The 25,001-nt window shown below is 42.5% G+C and overlaps 1 protein-coding gene across 1 annotated transcript in view; it reads right to left on the bottom strand.

Moving 5' to 3' along the window:
- Positions 1-25,001, bottom strand: part of CFAP43 (cilia and flagella associated protein 43) — a 75,039-nt gene that overhangs the window by 44,314 nt on the left and 5,724 nt on the right. The window contains exons 3-14 of the mRNA XM_018552402.1: positions 24,566-24,662; positions 22,884-23,051; positions 16,773-16,923; positions 14,197-14,353; positions 11,850-11,932; positions 10,703-10,834; positions 7,085-7,201; positions 6,417-6,497; positions 6,101-6,249; positions 5,349-5,452; positions 2,870-3,025; positions 544-713 (exon numbers count right to left, since the gene is read on the bottom strand). Coding sequence (XP_018407904.1) covers positions 544-713; positions 2,870-3,025; positions 5,349-5,452; positions 6,101-6,249; positions 6,417-6,497; positions 7,085-7,201; positions 10,703-10,834; positions 11,850-11,932; positions 14,197-14,353; positions 16,773-16,923; positions 22,884-23,051; positions 24,566-24,662 — 1,565 coding nt within the window. The remainder of the gene's footprint in view (positions 1-543; positions 714-2,869; positions 3,026-5,348; positions 5,453-6,100; positions 6,250-6,416; positions 6,498-7,084; positions 7,202-10,702; positions 10,835-11,849; positions 11,933-14,196; positions 14,354-16,772; positions 16,924-22,883; positions 23,052-24,565; positions 24,663-25,001) is intronic.

Consider the following 25,001-nt stretch of genomic DNA (forward strand, 5'->3'; position numbering starts at 1 on the left):
AAAAGCTGACAATGTTCTAGAAGTATTTGTTTGTAGATTGTTATTACTAAACATTTCTAAAGGTGTATTTGTTGCTGTTTTGGACATATGGGTAAAGTTCCTTTTTAAGCCAACAGTTGTGGTATTGCCAAGCCTGCTTGGCTGGTACAGTGCTATTTTCTTCCAGCACTCCATCCACTTGGGAACATATCTGTGTTGTCAGATCTGAGACAGAAAGACCGATTACAAGCCAAGCCAGATAAGCTGTTGACCAGTGCCATCAGCACCTACTCCACACTAAATTAGCAATTTTACAGCTTTAGTGTATTCCACATTCTAAATTCTGAAGTATGACAACTTGCTGACAAACCTTTGATAAAAATGCATAATGGATTTCCAAGTTATTAATAAGTAATGAATAAGTGCTCCTCAAGTCTTGAATGATTACAAGCGGCAGAGCTTCAGTACTGAACAAAATAATTGTCAGCATCACAGACAGACCATGTGTACCATCTATCTGTTTAATCATAAAACACTTCAGTCATATCATTCTTACACATTTACCTTTGTCAGCACAAATTTGTAAATCAAGGTAGAGTCGCTGCTGTAACCATAGACTGAATTGCCACTGCTTCCTAGAACAGATGAATACAGGGGCTGCTCCACTTTGTACTGCTGCTTTTGGATCATGATGTCTTTAAACATCCCACGCTGATCAGTGTATTCAATGGGATCTGTAAGTACATGACACAGGTAACTTCTCAATGAAGTTCAAAACAACAGGATCACTTCAAGGTTTTCCTATGGCCATAAACCTCCTTAAAACCCTGACTTCTGCTGTAGGTTATCATTATATATAGAAAGTTGGCCTACAAATTGCTATTTGTAACCAGGTTCTAGTTCTATGCCTGCTGTTTGGTAAACCTAGAAAAGAGCACTTAAAATTGATCTGTGAACCCCGATAAAATTATATATAAATTTCTGATGCCCAGTTAGGTTTTAAAGTATTATAACTTTTGAATTTCAAGGCTAAATTATCACTTGCAGTTCACCCTATAGACAGTTGGGGAATGTGTCTGACCACTCCATAGGAACATACGGCAGGATTTATCAAAACTGGAGCAGACAGAATCTGGAGCAATTGCCCATGGCAACCAATCAGCGTCTCTCTTTAGTTTGTTCGGTTAAGCTTTGAAAATGAAAGAGGGAAGCTGATTGGTTGCCATGGGCAACTGCTCCAGATTCCCTCTGCTCCAGTTTTGATACATTCCCCTCATTGTATTTACAGGCCATGCAATAAATGTTGAAGGTTGGGGGGATCATGGTCAGTGTGTTTTCCTGAATATCATCACCAAACTGCATAATTAAAGCAGTGGAAATTGCAGAGCTTTTAATTAGCCCTGAAATTTCCACTGCTGTAATTATGTTGTTATGTGCCCCTGTAGCACTACTCTTTTCAAAACCTTTCCTGAGCTCTTGGAAGAGCAATAGTGTCTGAAAATACAGAAAGGCAGCTCTCCCCTCGAAGGGGTACGCATGCCTACAGAATCCTGCAACTGCAAAATTCAGAATGCCCTCTACCCAGAAAACCGCCTTGGCTTCTGGTATCTGGTGTGATTGAGAATGAAAGAGGAAAGAGAATGAAAACTAGATTTTGAAAAGCAAAGAATGAAATTATGAATGACATTTTGCACAGTGTTTATAAAAAGTAGCTTATGGACATAGAAATATAGATGCTGCTATTGCTGACTTGGTGGGCTGTCACCCTGAGCCTAGATTCATTACCTACAAGAATCTGGAGAATACATAATAACAGTGAAGCCAGTGAAGCCAGTGAAGCCTGAAAAATCAACATTTACAAATTTCTACATGCTTATTAAAAGTCAGTGGGGTTGATTTACTAACCTTATAAACACGCCACGAACAAGTATACACCTTTGTAGTGTGTTCCCTCCCAGCATGATCTATTAGTGGAATCTCGACACCTTTGTAGTGTGTACACACCCAGCAGGTGTGTTGTGCAAAGCCCTGCATGAATTGCAAGGTGATGTTGTGTAAATTAGCTCTACATTCTGTTGCTTGCGTTGATGAATGCAGGAACGTAAACCGTTTTTGTCTAAACTGTGAAGCAGCATTATATATGCAGCATGTGCATGATTTTTCCATATATAGCATTAGTGGAAATATGCTTTTAGAGACTTTTTGGTTGATAAATACGTTTTGCTGTGTAAAAAGCACACGCACCTAGTGCGTGCGTGTGTTTAGGTTAGTAAATCACCCCCAGTGTCCCAACAGATAGGTAAAGCCTATCTGTAAATTTGTGAGCCCTCCGCGCCTAGTTTTCTACAAAATGACTATATACATACTTTTTTTCCTGCAGTCTTTAGGCTAATAGCGTGATGTCACAGGTCCTTTCTCCTCTCCTCTGACAGCAGTGGCGGTAGTCCTTAGCCATGGGCAGAGGTGTCAAAGGAGTACTGTAAGCCAGGGCAACGTAATGACGTACCACCAGGGGTGCGTCCTTGAAAGCATGGGCTAACAGGAAGTGGGTTGAGTGATGCTGGTCATCTTTCAACCGAGAAAATGGCAGGCATTGGATTGCAGCGTGGAGAGTGTGTGAGGGAAAGTGCTGATGGATATTGCAGTGAGAGCTGCTTTTTTACTTTTTTAACATGCCTGACTACTTATTTGTATCATTTTGGTGAGTTGGGCTTTAAGCCAGGTCTAGGATGGCAACCCCCAAGCCCGCAATATTAATAGCTCACAGGCTGTCTTTAAGCATCCATAAGAACTCATCATCCAGATTAAAATGATTATCTTTCAGTATCAGTGCTCTTCATTTTTCTACACTTGCTGCAATCACAAATAAACTCATGTGTTTGGAATTTACTTGCTAAGATTTGCAGAGCCAAGGAAAACAGCTCCAGCTGAGTGCCACTTTCATCTTCTTCCTTATCTCCCATGGGACAGACAAGTGCCAAAACTTTAACGTGTTGTGAATCCACTGTACTTAGCGATGACAAGGACAAAATATCTCCACCAACCACTAGGAGAAAGCACATTTGAACATAAAAAAACACACAAGCACAATTACATTTTTATCTGTTCATAGTTTCATAATCCACAGGGGTTTTATTCCAAATATATTTGGTTAATGAAAACAGTGGTTATTGGAAATAAAGAAGAGCGAATGCACATAGGCTGTTCACTTTGCAAGGAAATTTGCACTTTGCAAGGGAAGTATCCCTTAGCTCAATGAATGTAGTGAAATTTCACTTTGAAAAGAATGGCCAAACATGTGTAAGGAAAATAAAAAAAACAAAACAGTATTTTTTCTTGCACATGATTGGATGATGGAAGTCAGCAGAACTTCACCCCATTCACTAAACTAAGGGAAAATGTGCCCTGCAAAGTGCAAATTCCCTTGCCATGTAAACAGCCTATTTGCCTTAAACATTAACAGGCTTATTCACAAAAGGGTGAAGAGTTTGGAGAAGATTTCTTCCACTCATTTTCCAAAGCCCTTCCAGCGCTGGTGTCGGTCTCTGATCCACTCCATGGGTCTCACGGTGTCTGTCCGACGTGAGTTCTCACGGCTGCGTCTATTCAGCTTCTGTGCCACTCTCCTCCTCTCCCCTCTGATGCTCTGGACTGCGCATACGCCCTCCCACACTTCCTCCTTCACAGCGGCCGGGAGCCGGGAGTGAGCGGCGCTGACACAGGTAAGTTTGTTGGTATTTGCCAACTTTTTTTTTTAGTGTTGGTGCTTAATAGCAGTAGATATATGCCAAAAAAAAGACTTTAATTCCACTTTAAGTTAGTTAACCCTATCATGTCTTCACTGCAATCAGTTAAGTTTAGGTTTATTTGTTGAGGTAGCAAAATCACTGGATGTAACCCCATTGTTGAGTCCAGTGGAGATGTGGCTGCATATCAAAAATGCTTTCACAGCAACTGCTGTGCTGGATCTAACCTATACAAATAAACCTTTATATTGGTGACTGAAGCCATATCTATCTCTTATCCATTTGTCCATGACACTGGTAATGCGCTAAACAGCAAAGTTTTCCTGAACTTGTTACAGTGTACATTTCTTTAGCAATTGAAGTTTTTTTCACCATAGTCAGATTTTATTTGTTTTTTTTAATGGTTTTCAAAGTGGAACATAAGAAAAAAAATTATTAGTTTTGAATAGTAAGTGAAAGAGTCAGAACTTCGTCAGGTATTTATACTGGTATCAGAGGGATATAAAGAACCCTCTCTGGTGGTGGAGTTAACACATAAGGTCTAGCTGGTCTTTATTTAATGATGATGTCACACAAAGATACAAGCAGTTACAAAATAAATATTATCGGTTCATAGCTGATAAAGTTGATACATTTTGCAGGTTTGCAATCCGTTTATCAGGGCCATAAAATAAATTCTCCATAAAGATCTTGGTTTTAAAAATATATAAAAAAAATATATATAGCATTAAATATGTTCTAGCATCTGCAATATAAGCCCCAGATTCCGCATGTACACTGACAACACAATAAGTGATTTGAGCTGAGATGTTGACGCTATGTCCTGCCTCCACCTGTGCAAAATCACTTTCTAATAAGTTTGCTGTTGTAGACCCCTAAGTCCCCATTCACACTTGAGCGTTCCGTGAACGGGAGGCAAATGCACATTAAAAAAACTACACTTTGATGCACACTCGCGAAAAACATGAAACGCAATCGCTGTGCCATTACCATTTAATAGTACCCCAAACACGGCCAGGCAAACACACATTTTTCCCCTGTGTTTGTGAACATTTAAACATACACAAACACGGTGGAAAAAAATTCGGATTTTGCTGCATGCACTACGTTACTGCGTTTGTCACACATGTAGCAACCCCTTGAAACCAATGGGCAAATGTGGGAACAAAATGCACACAAATACAATGCGTGTTCCCGGTACACCTAGGTGTGAATGGGGACTTAGCTGCTTAAATTAGATAGTGAGTCGGAGAGGGACAGGGCATAGTGTTAAAGAGTAAGGACAAATCACTACTTGTGTTCTTTGGTGCTATGTGCTGTCCCTCCACTGCTTCATGAGGCTGTTCTGATTGGCTAGGAAAGCACAGAGCCAGTTCCTAGCTCAAACCATTGCCTATATAGTCAGTGTTTGCCAGGAACCTGACACTTGGTTTACATTACCATCATTTCACAGAAAAGGAGAGGTTTTAAAGTGAAGGTATGAAAAAAGATAACAAAACACAAAATCAAGTTGCTAGATTTTACTAAGAACATAAATACAATATTTAGAGCTTTAAGTTCACAAATGTTACCTTTTAACAATGCAATGCTCATGTTATCACTTACACTTTACCAAATTATTACCTGTATATCCAAGAACTTGAAAGCAACTGGAAGGTCTTGCATCTACTATAAATATGTGTCCATCAGCAGCCCCCGTCAGAAGGAAATTGCCTTTTTGATCAAAACTAGAAAAAAATGAAGAGAGCAGATGAAATGCCCTGCTATTGCTTATATGTAAATATTGTTGATGCGGTCAGAGAGAAATGTACAATCCTTTAATACAGGCATTTTCCAGAAGGTCTTGCCTGTCTGGGGTGGTACAAGCTTTCTTTTTTCGGGTGCAAGCAGATACAGACCCATTTTATTTAAACCGCAAATGTCTGTGTAAATTATATGTACTGTACCTTTAAAGCAAACCAGTGCTTTGACCATTCAGGGCAATAAAACAGGTTTGCTTTGATCCACTATATAACCCAGCATATACTTACTTTTGCTTTGCTTCCAGCTTCTCTATTCGGTGCCAGCAGTTTAAAGGAAATATCCAGTAGTTCTGGGTATGGAGTAGCATGTAAATCATTCTAAGTGCCAATCAGTTCTGTCACATGGGTAGTCAACTTCAGTGACTCATACTTTACATGGGCTTTTCTTTGCCCCCCCATTCTTGAACAGAGCAATGGGGGTGTAAAAGCAAGGCAAGTATTGTATATTGCATATGCTGCTTAGAAGGGCTGCATTAAAATAAACCTGTTTCTTTGCCCTACATGGTGACTGACACACAGGTTCACTTTACAGTGCACTGCTGAAAAGTCAAAGTCATAACAAAGGTAACTTACTGCAGGTGTAGAACAGGAACACTATAAAGTCGTTTTCTTTGAACTATTCGAGGAGACTTTATTTTTACGCCATCAATGAAATAAATATGTCCAGTGCTGCTACCTATTGCTGCATAATGGGATGATGGGCAGCATGCCATGCAAGTTACCTATGGAAGAAGGGCTACATTATCACTCTAAGGCAGACACAGGTATGATTCAGCAGATCACAATAAATACATTGATTCATTTGAGTTCTGCACTTAAACATCACAAATACAGGGAAATTACAAGAGAATTATAGAAACATATTTTAGACATTTAACAAAATAATTACCTTGGTGTCAAGATCCAAAGCACTGATGTTTGTGCCATCTTCCACTGACCATATCTGGACTCCTCCAGACCTGCCCACACCCTTTAATTTTAAAATAAAAGGTTATCATTTTAGGCATGAAATTTGCGTTGGAAGTAGTAAAAGAATAGAGACCATTCAACCTAAGAAATACATGACCTTCTCTCTTGACATTCCATACCATAGAAAATGTCTTCCCCTCACTCTAGCCAGCTCTCTGATGATTTATATTCTACATTACTACTTAAATGTCAGGTAGAAAATGAGCTTAATAAACCATCAGTTTAAAGGTAAACATAAAGGTCAAAACTATGGCTTAATGCATACTTAATTCATAAGTCCTGATATATTGAGGGATAAGTCCATTCAAAGCTAACAAGTTAGCTAACAATTTAGGTGGCAAATTTGATCTCCTACTGGCTTGTTAAAATGTTTGAGACCCCGGCGAGAAGTCTCATTTCCCCATCATAAGCAGTGAAGAAAGAGGGTAAAAAACCTAGCATTTACAGGAGAGGTCAGCAGGTTCCCTTCATCATGCTTTGCATGTGTCCAGGACAAGGTAGACACAATGAAAAGGCAGTCAGGGCAACAGCCCCAGTAATGTTATGGGGATTTGGAGTTATAGGAAGTTGTGAAAGCTAAAGACTTACCATACAGTACTTGTTTCCATTGGTCAAAAAGTCAACACCAATTAAGTCCTCATTGTTTGCATTAAGAATTTGGAAAGGGTCTTGAGAAATTTTGTGGCTGTATAGATAAACAGAACCCTAAAACAGAAGATCAAGAGTGTAATGGCGTACAAAGCAGTATGTGTTGTGTAAAACATTTTTTTTTACAGTTTTATGCAGGGAACAGGGCCGGACTGGCCATAGGGCAAACTGGGCACTTGCCCGGTGGGCCGGGCCGGACACAATCAACCTGATTGTGTTCGGGCCGGTCCGCTATGCCCGATGGCCGCCTCTGTGCAGAGTAGTGTCTACTGTGCGGTAGCGAGCAGAGCCGGCACTACCACACAGTAGACACTAGAGGGCGCTGGTGGGGGAGGCCAGAGAAACACCTCCTCCCCCAGCTCTCTCTACTCTGTGCTCTTTCCGGAGCTTGCTGGTGCTGTTCCTGCAGCCTGCACTGTCCCGGTACCAAGATATTAACATATGAACGGTCAGCTGTAATTTGCATATCAATAAGCCGCAACCTATTCATATGTAAATATCGCTGCTCATTCATATGCAAATCGAAACATAGGTTCCTGATAACTTCAAGCAGAACAGAACATATATAATTCAGGACATGTCCTTTTAAATTACTGGGGTATCTCTTCTATTCCATGCAACATGTAGCAGCTTCTTATAGAAATTCTTATAGACATGGACTCCACAGTTCATTTTATTAATAGTGAGAGTATTCCATCCTAAAGAAGGGGACCCTCAAACATTATTGCTGAGCATGGGGAAAATTCCTTGAATTTTGATTTAAAATTTAAAAAAGCTATTTTCTTTCTCGGCCACTAAGGGGCATAGGAATTTTAAGAATGTCAGGTTATACTGTTGTCTCTAGGTGAAATGGACAACAGTTATTCACTAGTGTCCTCAAGAGAGTGGATGTATTTTCCTCAGCTCTGCTATTCTCTGTTCATTTGAAAGATTTTTTTTGCTATCAACAGCAGTTGGTGGATTAAAGCCGGATTAGTTAAATCCAAGAAACACAGTTTTCCAAGTTGTTTTTTTAACTCTGTGACAGCCCTAAATTTCTGTACATGTCTCCAGTCACCTACAGCTACTGGTGACTTCATGTCAGACATGGAGATCACAAAAGGCAGCTCTTCCCAGTTCATTTTCTAGACTGACATTCTCTCTGCAACAGGCCTACAATGGGCAGTGGGGATTCCTTATGAATTTATCAGTCCAGAGCTGAGCTAGTTTTCACCTGACCCCGTCTCCGGAGAATAATTTATGTGAGTGATTGACGTAGGCTAATGCTGGGGAAGGGGGGGAGGATTAGTGATATGCATGAATACAATGTCCTCGTTCCTTCTATGCGTAAAAGTTGTTGGGAGGAGCTATCTGGTCTTGTGACATAGTAATACAGTGAGGTAATGTTTTGCTGCAAGCAAGTGGTAAAGTAGCCATGTTACAGGCAGCTCATTATTGCATTCATGCCTACAGTGATCTCTCAGTGCCCCCTGCTGGAAACCGCACACTTCTATTACAGCTTCCTAATTGGGTTTACCAACACAAGCTCATAGATTCTCCTCTGGATAGTATTAAGATGCTGGTGAAGATTTTTATCTGCAGATCTCTTACCCTAGATGTTGATAACTATTAAAGGAGAACTATGAGATGAGTGATTTCCACTCACCTCATAGTTCTAAGCCGAATATTATTTGGGGGGTTTCGGTTTAAAGGCTTTCCTGGTTAATTTATGAAAGTTGTTATGGATTCTTGTATTGTTACCCTGCAGCTTCTCCTACCCTGGTGCAGATGTTAAATTTCCTCACCCTGTCACTGACTGGCCAGTGGATTCCCTTCCAGCGTTTCTTCATAGCCATTAGGTGCTCTTTAGTGGGTATGATACAGGCAGGGGACCAGGCCATTTTTCAGTATTTAGCGCTGCGGTACTTTGACTGACATTTATTCCGTCATGCAACGCTGTACTGAAATACAGTTTATACCATTTTTTGGGGACAGATAGAGGTTTCTTTTGGTGGTATTTAATCACCACTGCGGTTTTAATTTTTTACTATATTAGGGAAAAATTACCGGAAAAAAAAACAGTTTCCCCAATATTAAATGATAAAACATTTATTACGTCGGGTAAAAAGACACCATACATGTCAAGCCTTAAAATTGCGTGCGCGCACGAAACCACAAAAAACGATAATACCCAAAATTGGCCATAGGCGACGCTTTAAAAGCTTTTTAATACGTTTAGAGTTATCAGTGATTGATGGCCCTAAAATGATTGCTCTCACTGCGACGTTCGCGGCGATATGTAACGTGTGTAGCGCAATTGTCGTTTTCGCACACTGGTGCACCGGACGCGTATTTACGTTTATATGTACGTAAACCTGAGGGTGGGGGACTTAAACATTTTGGGGGTTTTTTTTTACTTTTTTTATATGTGACTTTTATTCTTTTAACTTTTTTTATTTATATATTTATTTTTTTTGCACTTATTGTTATTGCTATTACATAGGTGGATACAATCCCCCTATGTAATAGCACAGGTACACTGACAGTGGAGACATTAGGGGTCTCTAGGACCCCTAATGTCACCTGGGGACCCCAAAAGAATCTGATGAAGCAGAGATAACGCGCGCACTAGCAGAAAAAAAATGCTGTCTGGAGATGGCAACCCGCTAATGCAGCAGTGCCGTCCGTCCGTTTTTTTTCAACAGGCGGACGGCAACTGGTTAAGGTGTCATTGCCCCAGTTCCTGTGGTGGAACGTCTTCAGGGTTTTTTCTCCAACTTGTTCACCATTCTCATACACAAAAGGGGCATTCACTTGATTCTCAAATTCTGAATATCAACTGAATCCAGAAATTCTGCATGGAATCTATCTGCCATTGCTTCCCTTTACCAAAGAGACTTTGTGACATTTGTGGACATCAAGGATGCTTACCTGCTCCTTGCCATCTTTCCAGCACATCGACATTTCCTACGCCTTGCTGAGGGGCCCCTACAGTACCATGTCATAGCCCTGCATTTCAGCCTCTCGTCTGTACCTCATGTGTTCACCAAAGTGTTAGTCCTAGTATTAGCCCTATTGCACTCTCATGGCATCCCCATCCTGCTGGTCATCCAATCTGGATTAAGTTGGACAATGCGGTAGCATACATCAACCATCAGGGAGGAATCAAAAGTCTGGCAGCGGGTAGTTCAAATCCTGACTAGGGCAGAATTTCATGTTCCTGCTTTTTTTTCATCCAAGGCATAGACAACTGGCAGATGGACTTCCCACACACAGCTAACTTCCCACCCAGAAATCCCATATAAGAATATTACCAACTGCCTCTGGTAGCCTCTTTTATCCTAAATAGTACCGGTAGATAAATTACAAGTCGACCGCAGTCAAATAAAAATAGCAAATGTCTATGTTTCTTTGAATAATGTTTATATAAATGAACCTCTGTACTAGGTGTATAAGTCCTCTATATTTCAGACAAGTGTTTGTGCAAAAGCTGGCCATGTTTCCAATTTGTATGGAGTTGCTAAATTCTGTGTGATTATTAAATGTTGGTGCAGGTAATCCTCTCAATGTCTAATTTACCTTGCTTGTTGCAATGGAAAGCATCCTGTAATTGGTAGAGAAACTGATACTTTTAATGGGTTCTTTTGCATCCCAGCATTCTTCAAGTTTACATTCTGAACCCTTTATGGAACATGACCTCAAAATGCCTTCCTAGAAAATATACAAAAATGAATCATGTCAATAAAGTATATATAACTGGATAAAGGGAACCTGTCAATAAACAAATGTGGAAGCTGCCATTGCTGACCTCTCATTCTGAAGAGGCCAGCTGCTTGCTTCTTAAAGTGACCCTCTGTATTCAATTGTTTGTATGGCTAATTTAAGACATGTATGCAGATCAGGAGTTCTGACTTTGCTCTAACTTTCCTGATCTGCATACTTGTTTTGGGTCACTGGCTCATAAAATATTGAAGCTAGACAAGGCCACAAAAATAGCTTCTTCATGAGAGGAACACAGGAATTGTCAATGTTGGACTGCACAGGCCAACATTGACAATTCCTGTGTTCCTCTCATGACAGTTATAGGGCCTCTGTTGACAAGCTTGGGGGCGGTCATGAAAAGCTTGCCTCTGACATCAGTTTGAGATGCTTCTGAGGTCATTCAGAATTTATTGACAGGAGCATTTGACCTGTAGTTGACCTTCTTCATACCCGCATCTGGGTGCTTTTTGTTCCCAATAGGGAGAGAAGCAGTTCTGACAACAACAAAGCCTGTCAACACTGGCCCTAACTCTAATTAAGAAATGTTTGAAGAAATATTGCTTCACACAGCTTAAAGACCATTCAGGACACCTGTTGATTTTTTTTTTCATTGAGGAAATATCTGAAGAGGACCTCCAGGCTGAATGACACCCAGCTTCATCTGACCCACTTGATGTGGACCCAGGCCATCATAGATATACCTAATGGCGGTGCATAATCATGCTGGCCTGAGCCAACAATACTACTGCACAGAACATCGCTGGCACCTCATTATGTCATATAGGAGGAAGAAACCACTGCTGATGTCAGAGGAGGAGACCTGTGGTATCAGTTAACCAGCCAGAAGGTTGCAGTGTTTAAGGTACAGTATGTATACATTAAATTTTTTTAAATAGGGATGTGTGGGGGAGGGTCTCTTAAAACTTAGAGACGGCATTAAAACATATTTAGGTAAAACTCTTACATTTCCAGCTAAGTAGAGTCCATCTTTGTAAAGTGCCATAGTGTCTATGCTTCCTTTTATAACAGTACCTCTGGGCAATTCACCTGAAGAAAAACAGAGTTTCTGTAAGACAAAGTGCAATATCTTTAAAGGTAACTAAAATGCATACATACAGAATTGTGCAAAAATGAGGCTGTCAAAAAGCTAAAACCTTGCATTTTGGATTAATTTTATATTATGGTCGGGTATATATACCGTATAATAGATATAGTGTGGGCTGAGTTGTGCCAAGAAGCTAATGTGGCCTGAGATGTGCCTGTGGCCACGCTGTTAGGTACGCCTAAAAGGGGGCATACCAAATGAAAGGGTGATGGAATTTTAAGTTATGAAGAGGGATGGGTGGGTGGGGACAAACGCTTACCCTACAAGATCAGGCACAAAAGGGAAGAGGAGGAGTTTAAATAGCCATAATACCCTCCCACAAATACAGGTTAATAAATTTACCTTCATACTTATTATTTTAGTGTATGTATTTTTAACTGATGTTTTATATATTTTATTCTGTAAATTGTATAAATAAACATGTAATATATGACAAAGGGTTCCCAGAGCATTATAGGTTAGCTAAAGCCATAGCAAAGCAGGAGATGCACTTGCCTTGTCTAACTAGATGTTGGATAGAGCTGTCTAATGAAGGTGGATTTTATTGAGAAACACAACTCGGAGGAATTCTGAGATGTAGAGTTATGCTGCTGCCTCTAGCAGAAATTGACATTAGGCAAACAAATAAAAAGCCTGTCACTTTAAGGACACAACCCCTCCCACCTCACACCCGCCAGTTGTAGCAAGCAGTCAAAGGAACCTGAGGGGAGGGAGCTGTGTCTCTCAATGGACTCTGAGAAAACAGAATAACAAAATAATCCTATTTTCTCTATTGTCCATTGAGGGACACAGCTCTGAAGAATTCTGAGACGTAGGGATGTTCAAAAGCAGTCCAAAACAGGAGGGGCAGGCACCACAACAACAAGAGCACTAGCTCAACAAAAATATGAACTGTCAAAGTACACTTAAACAGTTGCCTGAAAAACCTTTCTGCCAAAACTAACATCAGCGGAGGCAGAAACATCAACTTTGTATCAAGGACATTTAAAGCCAGCAACCCAGAAGCAGGTTGAAAAATTGGGCTCTGAGATAACAGATCTGGCTGATCTGGAAGAAGCCAGGGATCATCTGCCAACATATGAGGACCCTGCGAGGCCAATCTGGAGTGATGAGAATAATGAAATTCCTTTGTGTTCTATCCTGCTATGTAACACAGTTAGTGGAGGAAAAACATACATTAGTGTGTACTGATCCCAAGGAGCTAGTAAGGCATTCACTGCATCCACCCTTGGATCTCTAACTCTGGACACAAATCCGCCCACCTTCTTGTTGTGACAAACAGGCAGAAAATCTTGATCTGGCATTCCCCAGATGTGACAAACCTATTAACCCTTTCGCTGCCAAGGACGTACGTCGTACGGAGCTACAAAAGTGCTTCCAGCTGGCCAGCTCAGTACGTCGTACGGACCTGGCATTTACAGTTCTACTATAAGCTGATGGTCGCTTTAACTGGATGGAGAGACCATTCACCCCCATCCAAAAGTTGTCTGCTGAGAATGGTTGTGTAATAGTAAAAAACAGGAAATCTCTGTTCTCCCCAATAAGCGACATAAAATTGAGGGTAAATAAGAAACACAGGAAGTCAAAACCACTCCGTCCACCTTCATTACTAATAGAAACGCACTACATCACTCTGAGGAAACCAGAATGGACTGCACATGCGCAGTAGATAAAAACATGTGCGTCATCAAATCGATGTCACGGCCTCTTAATGAGAGGGCGGGAAATTTAAATTAATATCAGTCAAACTATAAAAGCATTTAGCCAAATAGGAGTCTAAAATAAAAAGGAGGGAAAAAAATGTTGTTACTGGCATTCTTAAGATATTAAATTTGTAACTCTCATAGGCACGGCCGTCCTAACCATTTTGTCTTGAATTGTATTGTAACTGTAATGATTTCCTTATATAAGTGATGTGCAAACTGTTGGCGCTATATAAATCCTGTATTATAATAATAATAATAAGCATCTGATTAAGCTTTCTTACAAGGAGTTATTCTTATATTTGTCAAATCCTTTAAAGGGCCCATATCACAGGACTTCCTGTAATTATACTCTGTTGAGACAACAGAGTTATTAGAGTGTACTTTCTCCGCAACCTTTCTTTAAAAAAAAAAAAAAATCAGAGAGGGTATATTGGCAGAGCATCAAATACATTTAATTTGAATGATAGGAAACAGTAAAGTCAAGAAATGATGCATTTTACCAGCTGTTTGCCAATCCATTGGGCTAAGGACGGTAACCATCTGTGTCTCTGGGTTAATGGACAGTAGCTGTCCTCCTTTACAGCCCACATAGAAGTCTGACGTTGTACTCCAGCAATGTGTATTGGGCTTAACAACTGTTTTTCGCAATTCTTTTGGCTTGAATACAAAACAAAATATATAATTTTAGACAATACTCTTATGCTTTGACACACTGTACCAAAAAAAGCTTTAACTGATTGTTTTAGGAACAAAGGTACCAACGTTATAATAAAAATTTAAACATTTGAATAAATGTCTTTTTTTTTCACTCTGACTAGAAGCACCAAGCAGACACAGCTAACCAGGTCCTTTCTCTTAAAGCGTATCCAGAGACCAAAACCAGCAGATCTGTGCTGGCGCAGTCAGTTTGCACCCCTGGGCTTGCTGCTTGGAAATATGGTGGCGATGTCGATGTATGGCATACCTGTTCTTCCATAGTCAGATTTGCCATTACATCCCTCGCCCAGCCCTGCTCTGATGAATGACAGCAGCTCTGAGTATGGCTGCAACTAATTACTATTTTCATAATCGATTAGTTGGACGATTTTTTTTCCGATTAATTAATACCATCCTTAATTTAAAATGAAATACACAAATGCAGTGCAACGCACCCCCCGCAGCAGAATTTGTCAGGCGGAAATTGAAAATGACTTTTTTCCCACCTTTTATCATTTTTTTAAAATAATTGTATTGTAAGCACATGGTGCTGGAATAGCTTCAGCCATGGAATGACAGCTGCCAGTGGCAAGACTCTGCAGACGGCAGCTGAATAAAAATACATCAGGTAGTGGGCCGGTGGAATAGCTAGCCTGCTTTTGGCCATTTCAAATTGCAATAGCCAATACCAGGCTGGCTATTGCACTCGCCCACTGCTTGCTGTGCCCTACTCCCAGCATGAAGAAGATAGCCAAGGGATCCAACAAACTAATCGATAATGAGAATAGTTGACAAATATTCTCATTATCGATTATTATCGACTAATCGATTAGTTGGTTGCTGCCCTAGTTCTGAGCAGGAGCCTCACTGTCTGTCAAAACTCCAGCTGCTGGGCTTGGGACAAGCTGCCCGCAATGGGGAAGAGGGACAGAAAGAGGCTGTGTGAAGAACAAAATATTAATATCAATAAAATATTAAACTTTCTTTTTTAATGCATGTTGTTAATACATAAAGAAGGATATTTGTAGTAATGTACTTTAACTTTTAAAACAGGACTGAATTGTTTTAATGGTTCTATGTTCCTGAAGGAGCTCTAACGCCCCATACACACTTGCGAATGAGGCCTGGATCGCTAAGTCCGGCCTATTTGCAAATGGCCAGGTGCAGTCATCCACAGGTAATTTCAGCATGTGCGATTACATGTGAACTGTCTATGAACAGATTTGGGCAGTGGCATTTGTCACTGTATTGTACAGCGCCTCCAGCCTGATTGGCATGGGTCTCAAAGAGGAATTCATGAGACCCAGCAATCCAGCTCCATTCACAAGTAGGGGGAATCATCCAAAGATAACGCCAGTTCCAGTCTAACGCCTCATGCACACAAGTCTCTAGGGATTCCTGCAGCAAGAATCAGCGAATTGTTGAAGCAGGAATCCCAGGTGTGTCCATACAAATGGAGCCGCTGTGCCCATTCAAGTTCATGACAGAGTGACAATGGCTGAATCTGTGGCTGTCCGCATGTAATTGTACATGGTATGATTACCTGCGGATCGGAAGAGATGTGCGTCCCTGGATGCAGAGAGTTTGCCTCCTGGGACAAGCTTCTCTACCAACTCGAACCTGGGATTCCTACCGCAAGAATCTGTCGGTTCTTGCCGCAGGATTCCAGAGATGCCTGTTTTCATGAGGCCTAAGAAGGAATTCCCCTCCTTTTGCAAAGATTTCCTCTAATATCCTATTGCTTCTCCAGGGCAGAAACATGAAGGAAAGTTCCCCAATGGGACACAGACAGAAAAAGTAAAAAACTTATGGGGGTTTGAACCCTTCCCTACTCTATCCAAAACCAGGAAAAAAAAATCTTGACAATACATACATTTTAAGTCTGACTTTTAAATTCCATGGGAATTGACAATTAAATACTTCAAAAATGTACAAAATAATGTGAAGTTAAAGGATGCTGTTGGCTGTGCAACCCACAGTGTCTTAGCAACCAATGACACTGTGTGGCTGACAGTGTCCTAGCAACCAGGTATTCTGTGCTTCTGACAGCGTTCTAGTGGCGAGGGGGGGTGCACGCAAACATGTCTTGCTCTTTTCTACACCGCAGCCCCACTCTGTGCACTCTGGCTTTCGTCTGTATGCCAACTTAGAACTGGCCTTAATTTCCAATAACCTCCAATTTCCTTATCTATGAACTGGCATATTGTGGAAGGGTTGCAAAGAAGAATCTGTTGTAAATGTCAGAACGCTTAAGAAAACTGACGCAGGGCTTTCATGAATTAGGAGCAGGATTTTTTAAAGGACTATACCACCAAATATTATATTGAACCGCCCCCATTATGCTCCATAGGACACCACTGTTATGGATGTAACCACTTACCATGAAAACTTCTGCTTCATCACCCAATAAGCCAGCAATGGCTGGTACTGGCATCTGAGGTCCAAGGTATGAGAGTTCAGTGTCAGTCAGAGAAGTAAAGTATTCATTCTCTACAGTTACTGTACCATCTTCATTGGGAAGTTTGACCGATCTGTAGATTAAATGCAATGTTATAAACTGAGTGAAATTTTTGTTACGGTTAGAGATAATCTTTAGGCAAATGGTTAAATACATGGATGGATTTGTATTTCTGGTCATCCAGTTCTATGATTTACACAGCTCTACTACACAGCATAGCCCTGTCTGGTAGGCCAGAAGACCTGATTTTTCTCTGCTCCAGTTAAGTAACACCTACAGGTCTTGTCCCTTCCTGGGCCTGTGACTCCACAATGAAAGGAGAAGCAAAAGACTGATATTTATATTCTCTTTCACTTTGCTCTCTCCTATCAGAATATCCCTTGTCAGCACATAAACACTGCAGCACAACTGTCTCCTTGCACTGCTTCTTTTTCTCCCAGTCAAAGCTCTGCTGTATAGCGAACTGCTAGTGACTGATACCAACTTAAATTCAGGTAGTTACATGGCTGGCCTTTAAATAAATACATTTTGATGATGCATTAAAGAAGAACTCTAGGAAAACTTTATCTTAACCTTTGCAGTGGTGCTACACCCGTTCTGCAAGGGTTAAGTGCTCGTTTGTGTCTGGGTGCTAAAATAACAATCTTATACTCACCCAAAGCACCGAGCCAGGTCCCAACGCTTCCTTCAGCCCGTCTCCTCCTCTGCTATAGCCAGGCCCGGATTGCCCACAAGGCCAACGAGGCCTGGCCTCGGGGGGGCAGGGCGCAGAGGGGCGGCAGCGGTGTCCTTGTGGGGAAGTTGCGGGCGCCGGGCGGTAAGTTGCCCTCTCTACATTTAGTCCTGCTTTGCACAAGCAGGACTAAATGTAGAGTGAGGCAGCCGATTTTGCATTTACATGTGAACTCGGCGATGTCACCGAGATCACATGTAAACAGTCTGCAGCCTCTGCCCCATGCACTTACCTTTCTCCTCGCTGGCTCCGTCCTCCGAGCTCCGCCGCCGAGTCCGTCTCCTCACTGCAGGGTTAAAGATAACCCTGCCGCTCCGTGTAGACTGTAGACAGTGAGAGGGGAGAGCTGTGCTCTTCCTAGGCCCTGGCTGTAGCATCAGACTCTTCTGTAGTGTCCTCATGTCTTATGCACAGTGTATAGATGTGATGATTTACGGGACCTTAGACCACTGCGGAGGGGGGTATTTTGCATATAGATCCCAGGACCAAAAACAAATGTACCAATCGTGCTGCTCAACCCTTTCCCCCACCATTGTTTGAAAACTCATGTGACCTTGAGTAATTCTTATGATGATTGGAACGGAGCATAGGCCCTGTGAAGTATCTTGAACTGGGTCTCCCTTTATATTTCGTTTGTTGTTACAGCCCTGATTGTGTTATAGCCTCTGAGGATTTTGTACAGCATATCTGGGTCATCAAAGTCCCTTGCCCAGTCCCGCACATTTGAGGAGGAGAGAGGCTTGAGGAATAGCGTCTGGAGCCTGGTGTATGTTGTCGAGACAGAGTATGATCTGTCTGAGATGAGTATGCCCAGGAAGGAAGAAGAGAAGAATGCCTGGGGTGTTCCTCCATATTCCTTCCAGGCTGATTTAAGTTGTAAGAAGTGCAGGAAATCAGTTTCAGGTAAGCGAAATTCTAGACTTACTTCCCTAAAAGAGAGATGTTGACCAGTGCGTGGATGGAATAATTGTCACCATTTAATTAACCCTTTGTCTCTCCATTTATGGAAAACTGCATAATCGCTACCTTGCGAGAACATAGGGTTACCTAAAAATGGGTTGTGGAGACAGTTGCAGTGCCTTCCGAGTTTCTCGCCATGCAATGATGGTGTCCCTGTATAGAGCGTTTTGTCGAATGCCTTGGGGCAGAAGGGGGATTCTACAATGGAGAATCGCTTTTAAGTCCCACGGTGCGACTAATTCCACTTCCAGGTCCGTATTTGAGTACTCTGAGCTACCTGACAGCCAATCCAGTGCATGTCTTAGCAAACAAGCAATGTTATACAGTTTAATATTCGGGAAGTTAGCACCCCCCACGCTCTTCGGCAACCACAGCTTCCTGTGAGAGATTCGTGGCCTTTTAGACTGCCAGATGAATTGCGACATCGCTCTCATAAGTCGCTTAATATCCCCACTCTTCAGCAGAAGAGGAAGATTTTGCATAGGGTACAGGAGTTTGACGAAGCTAATCATTTTTAGCAAGTGTATTCTCCCGAAGAGCGAGAGGGGGAGACTCCCCCACATTTCGAGTTCTCTGATTATCCTGTCAATTAAGGGGGGGTAATTCAGATAATATAAAGAGGATGGCCTTTTCCCGATTTTCAGACCCAGATAAGTAATAGCTGTAGGGGCTACTCTGGGATGCACAGGGCCATCTCCCTGCACTATCCTTGCCCCTGAAAGGGGAAGAATCTCACTCTTTGTAAAGTTTATGCGGATACCCGAAAATTTCCTAAAGTGCGCAAACAGTGTCCGAACAGCCTCCACATCCACATTGGGTTGGGATGTGAAAAGTAGTATATCATCCGCAAACAGAGCAATACGCAATTCGGATTTCCCAACCTTAATGCCATGGAGGTCAGAGGAACCTAGGATATGTGCTGCCAAAGGTTCAAAGGATAGGTCGAAGAGCAGAGGTGACAGAGGGCATCCCTGACGTGTGCCCTTCGTCAAATTTAGGGGTCCGGACAACGCCGCATGTGAGGTGTACATCGGTGAGGTGTACATCTGTCTGAGGAAGGACACGATTTGGCCCTGGAACCCAAACTTAGTCAATACCAGGAACAGCTAGCGCAGGTCAATACTATTGAACGCCTTTTCGGCGTCCAGGGTGATTATGGCCGAATCCTCTAATGGGAGGGTCTGCGCTAACTCCAATACCATCAAGACCTTGCGTATGTTAGTTACACCAGAGTGTCCTTTGACAAAGCCAACCTGCGCTGGCTGCACCAGGGATGGCAGTATATCTACCAAGCGAGTGGCCACTATTTTAGACAGAATTTTAGCATCTACGTTTAGTAGGGAGATAGGCGTATATGAGCCTGGGTCTGTGGGCTCCTTTCCTTCCTTGGGAATCAGCTTGATATATGCTTCTTTTCCGGCCGCCGGATAGGGACCTCCTTCCCATACTGAGTTAAATAAGGAGTGGAGGGAATGTGTCACCTCCAGGTGCAGTAGTTTGTAAAACTCGGCAGAATATCTGTCAGGGCCTGGGGCTTTGCCCCTGCCCATTTGTTTGATAACTGACAATATCTCCTCCCGTGAAATATCGGCATTCAGCGAAGAGAGTTGGTCTGGTGACAAATTCAGAAGACCCATGGTTTAGAGGAATCGTTCCGCTGCCACCCCATCATGCTCATCCTTGAAATACAGAGTTCTATAGAAATCTTCTAAGATCTGATTTATGCGCAATGGGTCCTGTTCTATCTGCCCTGAGGGGTGTTAAAGGGACGGAATATGACTAGGGCGAAATCTCCCCCTCACAAGACGTGCCATCAATTTGCCTGCCTTGTTGCCATATTTGTGAATGGAGAGATCCAGGTGGGCAGAGTAAATTGCGTCCTGTCTCTGTGCCCAGAGATCAAATTGTTGTTTGGCCGACTCCCAGTCTTGCCTGTTATGAGGGGTGGCGTTGGACTTAAGGGACACCTTGGCGTTCCTCAGACGGGCACTAGCCAGTCGATAGGACTGCAAGGTATTCTTTTTATATGCCGACGTATATGAAATGATTCTCCCTCTCATATACGCTTTAGCTGCTTCCCAGAAAAGGACTGGAGTGGCCTCATGTTGTTGATTAAAGGAGACATAGTCCCTCCACGATGTCACCAGGAAGTGGCGAAAGTCCTCGTTAGCATGTAGGAATGCCGGGAACCGCCATAGGTATACTTTTGGTTTATGCGGCACGATTTCAATCGACAAGGTAATAGGGGTGTGGTCCGAGATCACCACATCATGTATCTCCGAGTCCCTTGCCTTGGGCAAGAGTTCAGGAGTACAGAAAAAATAGTCCAAGCGTGCTAGGCAGTCATGTATTGGAGAAAAGTGCGTAAAGTCGGTGTCCGCCGGGTGGGCCAACCGCCATATATCGTGTAAGTTAAGAGCAGAGGCCATAGTGGCTAGGGATGACTGCCTAGCGAACTCAGGTCCCCTTGTTTTGGGCGCGTTCCCCGAGATCCATTTCCTGTCCTCCAACAGTGACATTGTGGAATTAAAGGCCCCCCCTATCAGATGGAGTGGCGTAGGACACTGTGACAGCCAGTGCGTCAGTGTTCTGAAATCCAACTTGGAGGGTGAGCCAGGCAGGGTCCTTATTCCTTTAAAACCTTGGTCCTCAACTGGTGGGTCGTGACCCACTTTTCAGTGGGTCGCCGCGTGCTTTCCACTTTTCTAGGTGAGAGGCTCCTCTGCATCCCCCTAGCGCAGCACTGTCAGTTCTCAGACTCACTAGCAATTCAAAATATGCAGCCCGGTGCTGTGCCAGCTTAAGGTGGGATATGATGGGGCTATGGCCACGAGGGAGCTCCATCCATATGTGCATTGCTTACAACTCCCTCAAGGGCCCTATAGAAGTGCCTGGACCGGAGTGATGTCACATTCTGGCTCTCTGCACCTCTACAGGGCACACGATGGAGCTGTATAAGCAATGCACATATGGATGGAGCTCCGTCACAACACAGCAGCCCACACTGGACCCAAGGTTGGGGATCCACTCCAGTTCTTGTACGGTAGGGAGACTGGGTGGACCTTAAAAAATATAAAAATATTTTTGGAGTATGCAAGTGTGTGAGATTGTGTCTGTATGTCAGTGTTTTTGAGGGCCTGTGTACAGTGCGTTAATCACAGTCCCGTGCGATTAACGCACTGTACCATGCAATTGCACCTACAGTGCATTCTGGTGTGGGAGGTGTGTTGCGTTGCCATTGATTTGAATGGTACCCCAAACTCACTTACAGCACACAGTTTGTACGCTCGCACCGGAACGGGCGGTACCCTAATGTGCATTCCACTGTAGTGCGACTCGAGAACAAAGGTGGGTCCTGAGGTTACACAGGTTGAGAACCACTGCTACAAAATATGACAAATATAAATTACATAGATTCAGATAGTGCCTTGACTGTATTTATTCAGCCTGTGTAACCTATTTGTGTCCGGTTCCAAAGAAATATGGTGCTAACACTAGTTGCAGGATGAGAAAACCAGTCCCAGACCAAGCACCTTAAAAAACAAGTCACTCTCCCACTCAGCTGCAGCAGTCTAAGAATCCTTGAGTCATCATTGTGACGACACGGTGATGAGTTTATAAAATAAATGTGTATTGGTGTTGAGTTATGTTTGAGTGCGTTATACTGTGTGACCTGGTTATGGAAAGACTATCAGCACCATCCCTCGTTATCTCCCATTGTTCTCTGAGGGAGCTCCGAACAATGACATTCTGGCCAGGCTCATGCTATGGCTGTCTGGAGTTCGTTAGCAGGTGGACACCTGTGGTGTTGAGCAGACCGATTGTCTGGGAGGGGAGGGGGGATGTGATGGGATTATATTCTGATTTCATCACTTGCTGTATAAAAGTGTGTGCAGTTGCTCAATAAAGCAGAGTTTGTTTCACCTACACTCAAGCCTTGGCTAGTGACTGGGGAAACTGGGAGCTAAGGATCTTCAATTTGCAAGATCTCCTCAGCAAGGAAGAAGACAGCGGCGGACATACTCATCCTGAGTACGGGGGTCCGTCACAATCATGTTCTATACTATGTATAGGACGTGAAGATGCCAAGGGACATAACTTCACTGGAGCAGAGGATGAAACATGCATAAGGGAGCGCTGTCACAGCCGGCTGGATCCAAATTTCGGGTGATTATATATTTTTTTTTTTTACCTAGACACAAACAAGCACTTAGCCCTTGCAGTGCCAGGGTAGCCCCACTGCAGGGGTTAGGATTTTTTCCCCCCGGGGTTCTTCAATACATTACCCCTTTAATGCCAAAATATAACTAGCTTAACTTAGCGGGAAGCGGGAGTCTTACTTGTCTTTTAGGTGATACACTGTGTCACATACTTCAATGTTCCACACAGTAACACATTCCTCACCAGACAGGCACAACTGATGCCAATCGTTAGGGTTAAAGGTCAAACTGGTAAAACCGCTGCTGTAATGTGACTTGCTGCATAGAGAAATGCCTTCCTGCCAGTTCCTGGAATTATAAGAATACAAAAAGTTACATATAAACCCTTTCATCAACAAAGTACACTTGTTATGTAAAAACACTGAGAACAGACTCTGTGAAAAACACTGAGAATGAACCCGTGAATCAGATTTGTGTATGGTAATAATCCTACATATTGTCATGCACATGAGCTAGGCACAGAACAAACCTGTTTAATACACCTGGGAATCCATTGAAACAGCTGGACTAAATTTTGAAGGACTTTTGTATTAAATTAGTTGACTCAGTGATGGCAAGATTGCATGCTCTGATGACTGTTTTCCAACAAACGTTCAAACAAAATTCTAACAGTTATGGCCGGCCTAGCACATCCTGCTGTCATTTGAGGACTTTATCCCTTCCCGCAGATCACAGATATGCTTTAAAGTAGCATCAAACACAAACAAATATACATTGCTTACAGTCATCTTGTTTCCAAACAGTTGTCTCCAACTCTCTCGGCTCAGTACAAGATTACAAGGGACAGCATTTATCCATCTAATAGTTTGAAGAAGGTAGAAGGACAGAGGAGAAGGGAGCGGGGACAGAGAGGGGGTATAGGGGAGAGGATTGTCTTGCTGTACTTGTGTGTTTGTGGAGACACAAAGCTTACTAGCACACGCAAGGTTGGCTCCATAGGACCCTCCAAGGGAAAGGAGCCACCCTAAAAAAGGATATCAGGATATATATTCTGCAGGAAGTTAAAACGTTTAAACATAAAGAAGCAGCATTCATTGTAAGTGATTTAGTCAGCATTTGAATTTGCTTAAAAGGAAATTCCATTTTCCAAGGTGAATCTCCAATCTTGCCCCGTCTCCCCCCTCTGCTATACTTAGCTTCGGGCGAACGCTTCTTCCCTTCCGCCGATGTGGGTGTACTGTCTGTATCCGTACTGCCATCTAGTGCAACCCTGCGCTCTGGAACTAGAATTTTGGTCACAAATGGCGAGCACTCAATGAAAAGCGATTCTGACAGCGCTGTCATCTTAGCAAGAAGTGCTTCTCATTGTGACATTGTGAGTCGAACTCCTTCTGCACTTCGGGTCAGCCGAACATGCTGAGCATGTTTGGCTGATCCGAAGCCACACGAAGCAAGCAGATGTACGGCTGATTTCAGCCGATATACGGCTGAAATCAGCCGTACCAGCCTGAAGTGAATAGCCGAACAGTGTTCGGCTCACTTCACTTCTGATCGGTCATTCACTCGGCTGCCCTCGGCAGCTTTGTGAATAGACCCCTAGGTGTTTCCTCCCCAAGCATATCAAAACGAACACAACAGTTGCAAATGTTTGACAGCCACTCAATTTGAAACAATGTTTACAAATCTGACAAAGATTCTAACTAGTCCCAATGCTATTCAGAACTAAAAAATAAACGTTTGACTAGAAATACACTTTACATGAAACCAAATCAAAGAGCTTCTCTATTGCTGAGGACTTGCATCACAAATGTTTTAAAAGACTGACAGGGTCTCTAAGTACAAAACTCAATAAGTCTTCTTACCAGATAGTCAGCAGATGATCTGGAACAGATGAATAACTTGCTAAATAGTGTCCTGAATGACTAAAGGTTATTGCAGAATATTCCAACTGTGCTCCATCTGCAAATCAGAAAATCAGAGAAAGTCAATAAAATCAAGAGGGAGACAAGACAAAAACACAGTGATTACTTTTGTTAAGATGGCAATAAAGAAATAATAACAGTGTAACTGTAGCCATAGAAAATTAGCTTATGGGGTAAATGCACACCAGAGAGGCAAGAGCAAAAAAAACATCACTCTTCAAGGAGGCCTGTGGTCAAGGTGGGGTTCATTTACTAAAGGCAATAGGCTCTTCACTTTGCAAGGGAATTTACCTTAGTGAATGGGCTGAAGCTCTGCTGACTTCCATCATCCAATCATGTGCAAGCAAAATATATATATATATATATACATATATAT

Source organism: Nanorana parkeri, unplaced genomic scaffold, assembly GCF_000935625.1.
Source record: "Nanorana parkeri isolate BGI_ZX_2015 unplaced genomic scaffold, ASM93562v1 scaffold87, whole genome shotgun sequence".
Lineage (NCBI taxonomy): Eukaryota > Metazoa > Chordata > Amphibia > Anura > Dicroglossidae > Nanorana > Nanorana parkeri.